Raw genomic sequence first — 13,722 nt, 5'->3', positions numbered from 1 at the left:
TCACTGCATGCAAAGGATATGCAACAAAATACTAAACATGACTACTTTCATTTCCATGACATTGCTGTGTCCCAAACATTATGATGCCCTGAAATGGGGGAACTATGTATAAACACTGCTGTAATTTCTATATGGTGAAACCAAAATGTATAAAAATGACCTTTATTAAAATCTGACAATGTGCACTTTAACCACATGTGATTTTTTTTTTAATATTACAAATCGCAAAGTGTGGAGTACAGAGGCAAATAAATAAATGATGGGTCTTTGTCCCAAAAGTTATGAAGGACACTAGGAATTTGAGGCTTTCGACCATCTCCACTTCAGCGCCATCAATATAAACTGGGGTATGTGTACCACTTCACTTCCTGAAGTCGATCACTATCTCCTTTGTCTTGCTGACATTGAGAGAAATGTTGTTGTCTCGACACCAGGACACGAGGTTAACAGGCAGGTACAGCATGCAGTGAAGAAAACGCATAGCATGTTGGCCTTCAGTGCAGGAGGATTTAAGTTTAGGAGCAAGACGGTCCTACTGCAGTTGTACAGGGCCCTCGTGAGACCGCAACCGGAGTATTGTGTGCAATTTTGGTCTCCAAATTTGAGGAAGGACATTTTTGCTATTGAGGGAGTGCAGCGTAGGTTTACCAGGTTAATTCCTGGGATAGCGGGACTGATAAATGATGAAAGACTTAGTCGACTGGGCTTGTGATCACTAGAATTTGGAAGGATGAGAGGAGATCTTATAGAAATCTATAAAATTCTTAAAGGATTGGACAGGCTCGATGCAGGAATAATGTTCCCGATGTTTGGGGCGTCCAGAACCAGGAGTCACAGTTCAAGAATAAGGGGTAGGCCATTTAGGACTGAGATGAGGAAAGATTTATTCACCCAGAGAGTTAAGAATCTGTGGAATTCTCTGCCACAGAAGGCAGTGGAGACCAATTCACTGGATGTTTTCGAGTGAGAGTTAGATTTAGCTCTTGGGGCTAAAGGAATCGAGGGATATGGGGGAAAAAAGCAGGAACAGGGCACTAATTTTGGATGATCAGCCATTATATTGAATGGCGGTGTTAGCTTGAAGGGCCGAATGGCCTTCTCCTGCACTATTTTTCTATATTTATGTTTCCCATTCTTCTTCCTGTAATCTGACTCATCAGTGAGGACTGCCCAGTTAGAACATTGGACTTTGTCTGAGGAACTGATGTCCTACAATGCTGAGCACTATATTCCCTCATTCACTGCTTTGCTACTATCCTGCTTATCAAATATTTATCAAGTATATTGTAGACCTGTGGGCTAATTGATGCTGCAACCAAACTATGCACTTATGCAATGTCTGAAGAAGGGTCTCAACCCGAAATGTCACCTATTCCTTTCCTCCAGAGATGCTGTCTGACCCGCTGAGTTATTCCAGCTTTTTTATGTCTACCTGCAGTTCCTTCCTACACTATGCAACCAAATTGATTATGTCCCAAAGTAACGAAGAAGGCTCTGCACCAGTTATAATTCCTGCTACTTTTCAGCATTTTATGAAGAATTGCAGATTACTCTAAATTTTGAGGAAGATACATGTTCATGAGGAAACGGCAGTAAAATAAATGGTACTAAATTGGCAAATGGATTTTGATAAGTGTGAAATGGTATTTCATCAGAGAGGTTAAGAAGACTTCAGAGTCTTTGGAAAGCCAAGGACTATACGATAGGTATGGATAGGGTGGACAGTGAGAACATTTTTTCCCGGGTGGAAATGTCCATCACCAGTGGGCATAGATATAAAGTTAGAGGGGAAATGTTTATTGGAGATATGCAGGGCATGTTTTTTTAACAAAGTGATGGGGCTTGGAATGAATTACCAGGTGGTGGTGGGGGCAGATACGATAGTGGCATTTAAGAGGCTTTTAGAAAGGCACATGGAAGTGCAGGCAATAGAGGGATGTGAATAATGTACAGGCAGATGAGATCAGTTTAACCAGGTATCATGTTTGGCACATGATACTGCATTCCACAGGGCTCGGTGCTGGGGCCCCAGCTCTTCACGTTGTATATGTATGATTTGGATGAGGAGATTGAAGGCTTTGTGGCCAAGTTTGCGGATGATACCAGAAATCGTAGGTGCAAAGGGACTTGGGAGTACTGGTGCAGGATTCACAAAATGTTAATCTGCAAGTGGAATCAGTTTTTGGGCACCATATCCGAGGAAGGATGTGATGGCTCTTGAGAGGGTCCAGTGGAGGTTTACGAATGATTCCAGGAATGCCTAGTTTAACAGATTATGAGCGTTTGATGGCACTGGGCCTGTAGTTTAGAAGAATGAAGGGGAACATAATTGAAATGTACAGAATAGTGAAAGGTTTGGATAGAGTGGATGTGGAGAGGATGTTTCCACAAGTGGGAGAGTCTAGGACTAGAGGTCACAGCCTCAGAATTAAAGGGTGTTCCTTTAGGAAGGATTTGGGGAGGAATTTTTTTTTTCAGTCAGTGTGGTGAATCTGTGGAATTTTTTTGCCACAGAAGGCTGTGGAGGCAAAGTCAGTGGATATATTTAAGGCAGAGATAGATAAATTATTGATTATTACTGGTGTCAGATGTTATGGGGCGAAGGCACGAGAATGGGGTTAGCAGGGAGAGAAAGATTAGCCATGATTGAATGGCGGAGTAGACTTGATGGGCTGAATGACCTAATTCTGCTCCTACCTCTTATGATATTAGGGACATTCCTGTGCTATGTTCTATGACCAAGGGTATTTAAATCACTGAAAGTAGTAACACAAAGTTTGTTTTCAACAAACTACATTTCTGAAAAGCTTGTGTAAAACCAGGGTTAACACGCACGTTGAGTTTGTGCAGTTCTCTGACCGGAACTACAAAGAAGATGCACAAGTGCAAAACAAATATTTACCACCAGTCATACCATAAACAAGTGATTATATTTAATCAAGAAAAATAGAACGTATTCTTTCCAAGAAGACTGAAGGGTGATTTGAAAATTAGACTAAATGTTATTCTATTGCAACAGTAGATTTGTAGAGTGTCATTTATGGGAAGACCTAAACTAAGATCTATAAATATAAAATTAAAGCCAACATATCCAATACAACAAGGGATATATTTCCTCAAGTGTGGTTTGAATGTGGAACTTGATACCATGGGAAGCATAGATCAAAGAGAACCAAATGTGAAACAACAAATAGCAAAATATGTCAGGTCATGTGTGATGAGTGTATGCTTGTCTGGATACATGCCATTATGCACTGGAAGGGCTGAGCGTACCACATTTTTGTTGATTTTAATGTCTTTTGTCTCTAAGAATATAGTGCAGGGTGAGGTTACAGACTACAAAATTATAGCATTTCCCTGGACTTAAATAAAAACAATTTATATTTGTCAACTGGTCTCTATTAAATGTTGGAAAAGTGATCATCTTTAATCACATTTGTTTTGGCTAATAGTTCTTAACAGGATAACCAAAAATGACAAGGAGATGCATGTTAACACACATTATGGTTCATAGTGTTCCAATCACAATAATAATAATAATAACTTTAATTATAGAGCACTTTAAAAACAACCACTGTTGCGACAAAGTGCTGTACATGACTAATCATGGACAAAAAATTATTACACGACAATAAAAACATTAAAAGAGAGAGTAAAAACAATTAAAAAAAAAAACCCATTAAAAACGCTAAAACAGGAGCAAAGTCTCATACAGGGTCAAAAGCCAAGGAATAGAAATGGGTTTTAAGATTGGTTTTGAAGATGGACAGTGAGGGGGCCTGTCTGATGTGCAACGGCAGAGTGTTCCATAACGCCGGAGCAGAAATGCAGAAAATAACTAAGAGCAATGTGTTTAACAGACTAAAGGGGTTTCATCAAACAGATGAAGGATTGAACTAGGAGTATAGTCTCTTGGAAATACTGATTGGTGAAGTATTAAGCTCAACCCACATAATTTATGTTCATTAGCATTTTTGTAGTGAAGCTATATCTGTCGAGGTTTATTTTTCAATCGTCAAATCTAGTAGACTTTGCAGACAACTTGCAGGAAAAAGTTGCTAAAGCTTTTTTACAAGGAACAGCAGCCCGCTTAATTGCTGCTTGATATTAACTAATTCCCTTGTAGAAAACGTCTGTGGACTCAAAACCACAATGTAATTAAAATATGAACAAATTAATGTGTTCAGTAAATATATGTTACTTTATTGTCTGATGCCATTAATTTCAGCAGCAATCAAAATGTGAAAATATTTAGCCTGATCAAATGTGCTTTCTTTCACCCCCCTTTTGTGCACTGAATTCCAGATGTCTGAATATCTCACTCATGCCAAACACTTTACTTCTGATTTTCTGCCTTCTGCCCACAGGAACAATTTACCTTCACTCTTTCTTTACCCTTCATGATTTTGAATATATGTATAACATTATTTGTTGGTCTCTTTTATATTAATGAGATCAGTACCTTAACCTGCAGCCTAACCTTATGTGGGGCTTAAGTTCAAACAATATTTAAACTTTATATAAATAAAAGTGCCACTAAACTTTTTTTGACAGCGTAAATATTTTAAAGTTATATTGGCAGTGATTTAGAATCTATAGACAAATGCTTCAAACACATCCAAGAGCAGTTGATGAACACAAAGGGCCAATAGAAACAGTGGTAAGTTCCTTCAAGCAGAGTTTAGCGAGCTTAGAATAGCTAAAAGGCAGGATCTCATAGGTAGTAATCTCGGGGTTCCTGTCAAAAGTCTAATGTCTGTGGAAAATGTTTTGTTGTTTAGTTCTGTTTGCTTAAAAAAAGGACACTTACCATAGAGGGATGCAACAACTTTATTGGACTAATTCCAAGAATGGCAGGCTTGCCAAATGGGATGGGATTGAGTAAATTGCGATTGAAGAATGATAGATCTTGGTCAGAATAATTGAAAGGGCTTGATGCAGGGAAGATGTTTCCCCTGGCCGAAGGATTTAGAATCAAGCTGTAGAGTTTGAGAAGTAAGGGTTGGGTGCTTAAGACTGTGGTGAGATCTATCTTGACTCGGGATCATGAACCTTTTGAATTCTGAACCAAATAGCTATGGAGGCTCAGTCAGTGTTCATTCAAAGCATATCAATATCTGGGTGCTAAAAAAATTAAGGATTACAAGATAGTGCTGAAAATGATTTTAAGGCAGAAGATCAGTCATGATCTTAATGCATAGCCTGCTTGTAGGGCCAGATGGTCACTACCTTTGTATTGTGTGGCATTGAAGCTTAATTAACTTCTAGTGACAAGAAATCACTTGTACAGTGTAGTTTTCTTGGAAGAAGGGACTCAACCCAAAAATTCACCCATTCCTTCCCTCCAGAGTTGCTGCCTGCCCCGCCGAATTACTCCAGCATTTTGTGTCTAGTTTTCTTGGATGCAGGATGTAGTCGTTGGTTTCTGTATAATCTTGATCTAGATAAACATGTAAAATTGATGTGCTTTGAGTTTGTAATAAGCCTATCTGTCATAACCCTGAATACTCATTTGAAAAAGGTATTCATTTTTTTCTTTGTTTGTATCAGGTATTATTCCACAGCTATTCTCACGTTTAAATCACCCCGAAGTGTATGTACGTCAGAGCATCTGTAATCTGTTGTGTCGTGTGGCTCAAGATTCTCCTCACCTTATTCTATATCCTGCAATTGTTGGCTCGATATCACTCAGTGGTGAAACCCAGTCCTCAGGTAATTAGCATTTCTATCTGTAGCTTAATCTGCTTTGACAATGCTATTGATAAAAGTAAAGTTGTTGATGAGTATGTTTAAAATCATGTGGTTTACACCCCGACGGTATGAACATTGACCTCCAATTTCAGGTGGTCCTTGCTTTCTCCCTCCCTCCTTCTCCCCTTTCCAGCTCTCCCACAGCCCACAGTCTCCGCCTCTTCCTTTCTTCTTCCCCCCCCCCCCCCCCCACCGCCGCATCAGTCTGAAGAAAGGTCTCAACCCGAAATGTCACCCATTACTTCACTTCATAGATGCTGCCTCACCCGCTGAGTTTCTCAAGCATCTGCAGTTCTTTCTTAAACATGTTTAAAAACATATTACATTAATTATTCCAATTGGGTAACATTTTCATTCTCCATATTAATCCTTGATGAAATGGATGTTTCAGCCAAAAATACATGCCTATCCGTTTAAGAAAGAACTGCAGATGCTGGTAAAATCAAAGGTAGACACAAAATGCTGGAGTAACTCAGCGGGAGTTACTCTATGGAGAGAAGGAATTGGCGACGTTTCTGGTCAAGACCCCTTTTCAGACTGATGATGGAGAGACAAAGATAGAATGTAGTCGGAGACAGTCAGACTGGTGGGAACACAGGGGAGGGGGAGGGGATGAAGAGAGAAAGCAAGGGCTATCGAAAGTTAGAAAAGTCAATGTTCATACTGCTGGGGTGTAAGTTACCCAAGCAAAATATGAGGTGCTGTTCCTCCAATTTGTGCTGGACCTCACTCTAACAATGGAGGAGGCCCAGGACAGAAAGGTCAGATTGGGAATTGGAGAGGACGTTGAAGTGCTGGGCCACCGGGAGATTTATCTAGTACATCAGAACAGTATCTGACATTTATCATAAGAAATTAGCATATGTCTGCTAGAATAATTTCAGAAATAATGTCTTAAGATGGGTCTCGACCCGAAACGTCATCTATTCCTTCTCTCCAGAGATGCTGCCAGTCCCGCTGAGTTACTCCAGTATTTTGTGTCTATCTTCGATTTAAACCAGCATCTGTAGTTCCTTATACATAAATTATTTGAATCAAGTTAACATTTCATATTTCTTTTCTGGCTCTTGGGGCATTCCTATTAGCCCCATTTCCCCTCCACTAATTCTTTAATTTATTCACATATGCATGTGCATCAGCCTCCACTGCCCCCCTCTGATTCTCCTGACAGCCACTGTCAGGGTAATTAAAAAAGCCAATTATGCTTTCAGTCAGCACATTTTGGGGATATGGAAGAAACCTGACTATATGCGATTGCAGAGAGAATTTCCTTATTGTACAATATTGAGGCAGCAGCTCCTGAATGTACCATTCAGACTGGTGAATCTTTGCCACAGAAGGCTGTGGAGGCCTAGTCAGTGGATATTTTTAAGGTAGAGATAGATAAATTATTGATTAGTACAGGTGTCAGAGGTTATGTGGAGAAGGCAGGAGAATGGGATTAGGAGGGAGAGATAGATCAGCCATGATTGAATGGCGGAGTAGACTTGATGGGCCAAATGGCCAAATCCTACTCCTATTCCATATGACCTTATAAAGCTGTCCTTCAATGGATAACCTAGATTGTTCTTTATACTATTTCAATATCAGAACAGTAAATATGTCTTATGTAAATATTGTGTTGCCTTTTCAGGAGCAAAATTGTCATCTGCAATTCCTACCCTACTAAGTAATATCCAGGCTGAAGCTCTGTCTGGAGGTGAATGCGAAGAAAATAGTCCTCCTGGTTCACAGGATAGCATTAAAGATGAACAGAAATGTAGCTTTAATGAGGATCAAGCTATGATGCAGGACTGCTATAGTACAATAGTGGACAAATTATCATCAGCAAATCCTACCATGGTTTTACAGGTACTTCAAACGTTGTCTTTAAATAGCAGGTAGAATTATTTTGTTCAGTTGAAATGTTTTAAAATAAAGACCACTTAACTTTTTGGGTCCATACCAGCTATCAATGGAGCAATCCATTGCTCCTGTTCACCATCTCATTGTCCTATTACTTGATCATTTTTATTCCTGATTTCTTTGCCACTTACTGAAACAAGGGCATTAAAGGAAACTCCAGCAGTTAGAGAGAGCGCATATGAATTCTGCACACCTAGAGCCATGATTTGAATGGAACCAGATCCGGAGAGATGTGTGGAAGTAGTATTAATAGCTGTGTCACTTGTTGTTTTCTTATAAACCCCCAAAGTAGGATGAGTTGCGACCAATCTTGGTATATTAACATACATGAGAAAACTGCATGCTCCCATTTAACTGTTTTTACTTCATTAAACTAGGAAACTAAGATATTTGATGTCCAGACATTTGATAGAAAAATGTATGATTTCTATATCTTAAAACATTTCATAATGTTAATCTCAAAATGTTACCTGATTGAAAATGGAACAACCAGTTCAGTTCATTGAAAAATCTTAACCTCTTACTTTCCTTTTTAAAGAATGTCTGAAATACAGAAACCTTGGTCCAACATATTTTCAATCTTGTGGGTTAGTTTAGAGCAGTCACCAGGGTGGCTGTATGTCAACACCTGGCTGCCAAGTTTAGATTTATTTTGTTCTTCTGTTTTTAGATTTACTTATACATACGTTTCAAAGCATTGAGTATATATGAAAGTACAGTACAGCTTTTCATTTAAAAGATTGTGTTTCACAAAAGGTCAGGTTGCATCACAGTTTGATTTGGGAACATCTCTGCACAAGACCTGCGTAAAATTGAAGAGTTGTTGATGTAGCCCAGTCCTTGACACAGACTAGACTTCCCACTGTTGACTCCTTCTATAATTCATGCTGCCCCATAAACACAACCAATATAATCAAAGACTTGTCCCAGCCCGGTCATTCTTTCACCCTTCTGGCAGAAGGTACAGAAGTTTGAAAGCGCGCACCACCAGACTGGAACAGCTTCTTGCTCTCTGTTATCTGGCTTCTGGTCCTTCCATAAGCTAAGGGTACTATACAATTGGATAGGTACTGTACAATTCGTTTCTTTCCACTTTGGACTTTGTCTCTGGAACTGATACCATACAATGCTGAGAACTATCTTCTTTGCCCTCTGTCTTCCCCTTTGCTCTATCTATTGGATTTGAGTATGGCTATATTGCATTTTATGTATGATATATTTGATCTTTTTGAATAGAATGCAAAACAGGGTTTCATTGTAACTCCATACACGTGGCAATAAACCTAAACAATAAAAGTATTTCTTGTTTTATTTACTGTTTAAAGCTCTATTTTAATTTATGTGAGAACAATAAATATGAAGACAACTGGGAGGCCTAGGAGTTGGACATATGTTTAGGTAGTGGGTTCCAGGGACAATTTCTGTAGTATGGAATTTTCTGTTGACGCTGCTTTCTCCCAAAGCGCCGGACTAAAGATCTGGGAACTATTTGTAATACAAGAGTTCTTGACAATTTTAGGTAATCAATTTTGCAAACAGCATTTAGTATTTTTCTTCTCCATCACTCTTTCCTGTGCCCCCACCCCATATTCCACCCTCTGGTGCGCACACATTTCTCCCACTCCCCAATGTCAAACTGGGACAGCACTTTCCTCAGCTCTACTAAGAAAGCAGAGGAATATAGGAGTACAATACATAGTTCCCTAAAAGTGGCCCTGCAGGTAGCTAGGTTGGTGAAGAAGGCATTTGGTACGTTGGCCTTGGGGAACGGCGTTAAGGCAAGTTTTGAATACCATCAGTAACCTGGAAAAAAACACATTTCAAAGCCCAGTTATTCTGAGTTGGATGATCAGCCATGATCATATTGAATGGTGATGCAGGCTCGAAGGGCCGAATGGCCTACTCCTGCACCTATTTTCTATGTTTCCATTCCCTAAGGCTTTTGCATCATTATCTTGCAATTGTCTAAGAATTAGTTGTGGAATTGGCCATAATAAAATAAGATAAGTAATCAAATCAGAAACTGGCAGTTGACATTAGATTATTCAGTCATTTACTGCATTGAATACTATAAAGTTGTTATACTTGGTAATTGTTGATGAATAGTTGATTATTTTCGTCTTTTTATAATTGTGCCAAACTGTCTTCGGTTGAAAAGGGGTGATGGTGCTTTGTGTCAAGATGATTCACCTCATGGTAGTTACTGAAATGTTTAATGTCAGCATTTGTTTACACTGGTAATGTTCAGCAACCCAGTTTGTCAATTGGTGCTCATTAATTTAAAACTCTATTTTAATTTATAATCTCCTGGTATTAGGTACAGATGTTAGTTGGTGAATTGCGGAGAATCACTGTCCTCTGGGACGAACTGTGGCTTGGAGTTCTTCAACAACAGCACATGCATGTACTCAGACGCATTCAGCAATTGGAGGATGAAGTGAAGAGAGTTCAAAATAATAACACACTTCGCAAGTAAGTGTTTGAAAACGTTAATATTAGTAAATGTATTCAACTTAAAGACTTGTAGTGGAACTAGCTATGTTGTAATTTGAATAGAAACAATTGTTGATACTTACAACAATTGTAAAAGATTGCTAATCCTTGTAGGTATATGGTCATGATGCAGTTTTATAGGTTAGGCCACATTTGGTATATTGCATACAGTTCTGATCGCCCCATTACTGAAAGGATGCGCATACTTTGGAAAGGGTTCAGAGGAGGTTTACCAGCATGTTGCCAGGATTAGAAAACAGACATAGAAAAACAGGTGCAGGAGTAGGCCATTTGGCCATTCGAGCCAACACCGCCATTCAATATGATCATGGCTGATCATCCAAAATCAGTACCCCGTTCCTGCATTTTCCCCCATATCCCTTGATTCATTTAGCCCTAAAAGGGGTATTAACTACAGTGACAGGTTGGAAAGACGTGGATTGTTTTCTCTGGAATGTTGGAGGCTGTGGGGAGACCTGATGGAAGTATATAAAATGATGACAGACATCGATAGTGTGGACAGTTGGCCCCTTGTTTCCCAGGATGGAAAAATTAAATACCATAGATATAGCTTTAAGGTGAGAAGGGCAAGATTTAAAAGAGATGTGTGGGACAACTTTTTTTACAGAGGGTGGTGAGTGCCTGGCAGGCACGTGCCGTGAGTGACTTTAAAAAAAAAACTTAAACCGCGCATGCGCAGATTGTTCTCTCCGTAAAAAAAATAAAGAAATAAAGACAGTAGCAATTCAATTTGCCCAAGGCTTCCAAGTCTCCTTTATTCTGAATGAATGGGTGGGGGGTGAAGGGTGATGGCAGGTGGAGAGATAGTGGGGAAAACGGGAGCACAGTGAAAAGTTGAATCAGTTGTCATCTTATTGAATGACAACACTTGTTCAAGGGACCAATTGGGGGGAGAGTTCCTTTCACAGCGTGTGGGGAGTCTGTGCCAGGGGTGAAGTTACGGGGCGGGCAGGAGTGTTGAGAAGGATGGGGTCGGGGATAATGGCAGTAACTCGCTCACCGCTGTTGCGGTGCTCCGGGCGCGGAGCCACCGCATTGTAGCTGGGGATAGAAGCAGCTCGGGCAGCTGCGAGCGGCCGCCGGGACCCAACAGCAGAACTGGCCACCACTTCAGCGCCTTCTGCCGGCCCATTCACTTATGGCCGTGCTCTCCGTCTGAACACCTCTCACCTGTTGCTCGCCGACTTCGCTCATGTCAGCCGCTTCCTACAAATCCTTAAATTCCCACAGCCGAGTAACCTCAATTGCGCTGTCGGAATTTAAGGATTTGCGGGAAGCGGCTGACATGAGTGAGGCCAGCGAGCGGCAGGAGAGAGGTTTTTAGATGGAGAGCTGCCAGAGGTGAGCGGGGACCGACAAGGCACTGAGGTGGCGGCTGGTTCCGCTGTCTGGCCCGGTGGCCGCTCGCAGCTGCCCGGGCTACTTCTCCCCCCCCCCCCCCCCCCCCCCCTCGCCTCAATGAAGCGGCTCCGTGCAAGGAGCGTCGCAAGTGGGTTACCGGCAAGATCCCGACCCCCTCCTTCACAACTGCCCTCCCCACAACTTTACCCCAGGCCAGACTCCCCAAACGTTGTGAGAGGAACTCTTCTCCCCCCCCCCACACTAAATACGGTATTTAAAAACATATAGCACCAAGAAATGTACTTACCACATTATTGGTACATGAACTCCATTCTTCTCTCTTTGTTTCCTAAGATACTCTTCAGATAATGGCAATCCATATTTGAAAAACCCGCCAAGAAACTAGCGCTGCACCTGTGCAGTACTGCAAAGGCAGAGTTTCAGCTGCCTTCAGCTCCCCTTGAAATTGACGGCTTGTAGCAGCACCGATGGCACATGGGCTGCACAGACCTTCGCGCGTTGCAAGTGCTGCAGTTGAAAGGCACGGAGAATTATGCCTACCTAACAGATCAATCTCTTAGATAGGCATAATTCTCCCATGCCTTTACTATTTATATTTAGTAATTACCATTTTATAATTTTAGTCAGGGTAGGCAGTGCCTACCTTGTCTACCCTGACGGCACGTGCCTGGTGCCTGGAACCGGGAAGTTGGTGTAGGCATATGGAGAAGCATCAGCAGGGTATGGAGGTATATAGATTATGTACAGGCGGATAAGAGTTTGATAGCAGCTCGGCACAGACACACAGTGCCCTCCTTAATGTTTGGGGCAAAGACCCGTCATTTATTTATTTTACTCTGTACTACACAATTTGAGATTTGTAATAGAAAAAATCACATGTGGTTAAAGTGCATATTGTCATATTTTATTAAAGGCCATTTTTATACATTTTGGTTTCATGTAGAAATGACAGCTGTTTCAGGGCACCATAATGTTTGGGACACATGGCTTCACAGGCGTTTGTAATTGCTCAGGTGTGTTTAAATGCTTCCTTAATGCAGGTATGAGAGCTCTCAGCACCTAGTCTTTCCTCCAATCTTTCCATCACCTTTGGAAACTTTTATTGCTGTTTATCAACATGAGGGCCAAAGTTGTGACAATGAAAGTCAAAGAAGCCATTATGAGACTGAGAAACAAGAATAAAACTGTTGGAGACATCAGCCAGACCTTAGGCTTACCAAAATCAACTGTTTGGAACATCATTAAGAAGAAAGAGAGCACTGGTGAGCTTACTAATCACAAAAGGACTGGCAGGCCAAGGAAGACCTCCACAGCTGATGACAGAAGAATTCTCTCTATAATAAAGAAAAATCCCCAAACACCTGTCTGACAGATCAGAAACACTCAGGTGTGGATTTGTCAATGACCACTGTCTGCAGAAGACTTCATGGTCAGAAATACAGAGGCTACACTGCAAGATGCAAACCACTGGTTAGCTGCAAAAATAGGATGGCCAGGTTACAGTTTGCCAAGAAGTACTTAAAAGAGCAACCACAGTTCTGGAAAAAGGCCTTGTGGACAGATGAGACGAAGATTAACATATCAGTGATGGCAAGAACAAAGTATGGAGGAGAGAAGGAATTGCCCAAGATCCAAAGCATACAACCTCGTCTGTGAAACCTGGTGGTGGATGTGTTATGGCCTGGGTATGTATGGCTGCTGAAGGTACTGGCTCACTTATCTTCATTGATGATACAACTGCTGATGGTAGTAGCATAATGAATTCTGAGGTGTCATCCTATCTGCTCAAATTCAAACAAATGCCTCAACTCATTGGCCGGCAGTTCATTCTACAGCAAGACAATGATCCCAAACATACTGCTAAAGCAACAAAGGAGTTTTTCAAAGCTACAAAATGGTCAATTCTTGAGTGGCCAAGTCAGTCCCCTGATCTGAACCCAATTGAGCATGCCTTTTTTATGCTGAAGAGAAAACTAAAGTGGACTTGTCCCCAAAACAAGAATAAGCTAAAGATGCCTGCAACACAGGCCTGGCAGAGCATCACCAGAGAAGACACTCAACAACTGATGATGTCCATGAATCGCAGACTTCAAGCAGTCATTGCCTGCAAAGGATATGCAACAAAATACTAAACATAACTACTTTCATTTACATGACATTGCTGTGTCCAAAACATTATGGTGACCTGAA

At 41.0% G+C, this 13,722-nt stretch overlaps 1 protein-coding gene across 1 annotated transcript in view; it reads left to right on the top strand.

Moving 5' to 3' along the window:
• The window catches only part of smg1 (SMG1 nonsense mediated mRNA decay associated PI3K related kinase), a 154,926-nt gene that overhangs the window by 66,527 nt on the left and 74,677 nt on the right, over nucleotides 1-13,722 (top strand). Inside the window, exons 36-38 of the mRNA XM_055651886.1 lie at nucleotides 5,551-5,712; nucleotides 7,385-7,602; nucleotides 9,974-10,128. Of these exons, the coding sequence (XP_055507861.1) occupies nucleotides 5,551-5,712; nucleotides 7,385-7,602; nucleotides 9,974-10,128 (535 nt within the window). The remainder of the gene's footprint in view (nucleotides 1-5,550; nucleotides 5,713-7,384; nucleotides 7,603-9,973; nucleotides 10,129-13,722) is intronic.

The sequence above is a fragment of the Leucoraja erinacea genome, chromosome 20, assembly GCF_028641065.1.
Source record: "Leucoraja erinacea ecotype New England chromosome 20, Leri_hhj_1, whole genome shotgun sequence".
In the NCBI taxonomy this organism is placed as follows: Eukaryota; Metazoa; Chordata; class Chondrichthyes; order Rajiformes; family Rajidae; genus Leucoraja; species Leucoraja erinaceus.
The sequence above is the reverse complement of the archived record's forward strand: the minus strand, read 5'-3'. Positions and strand labels throughout refer to the sequence as shown.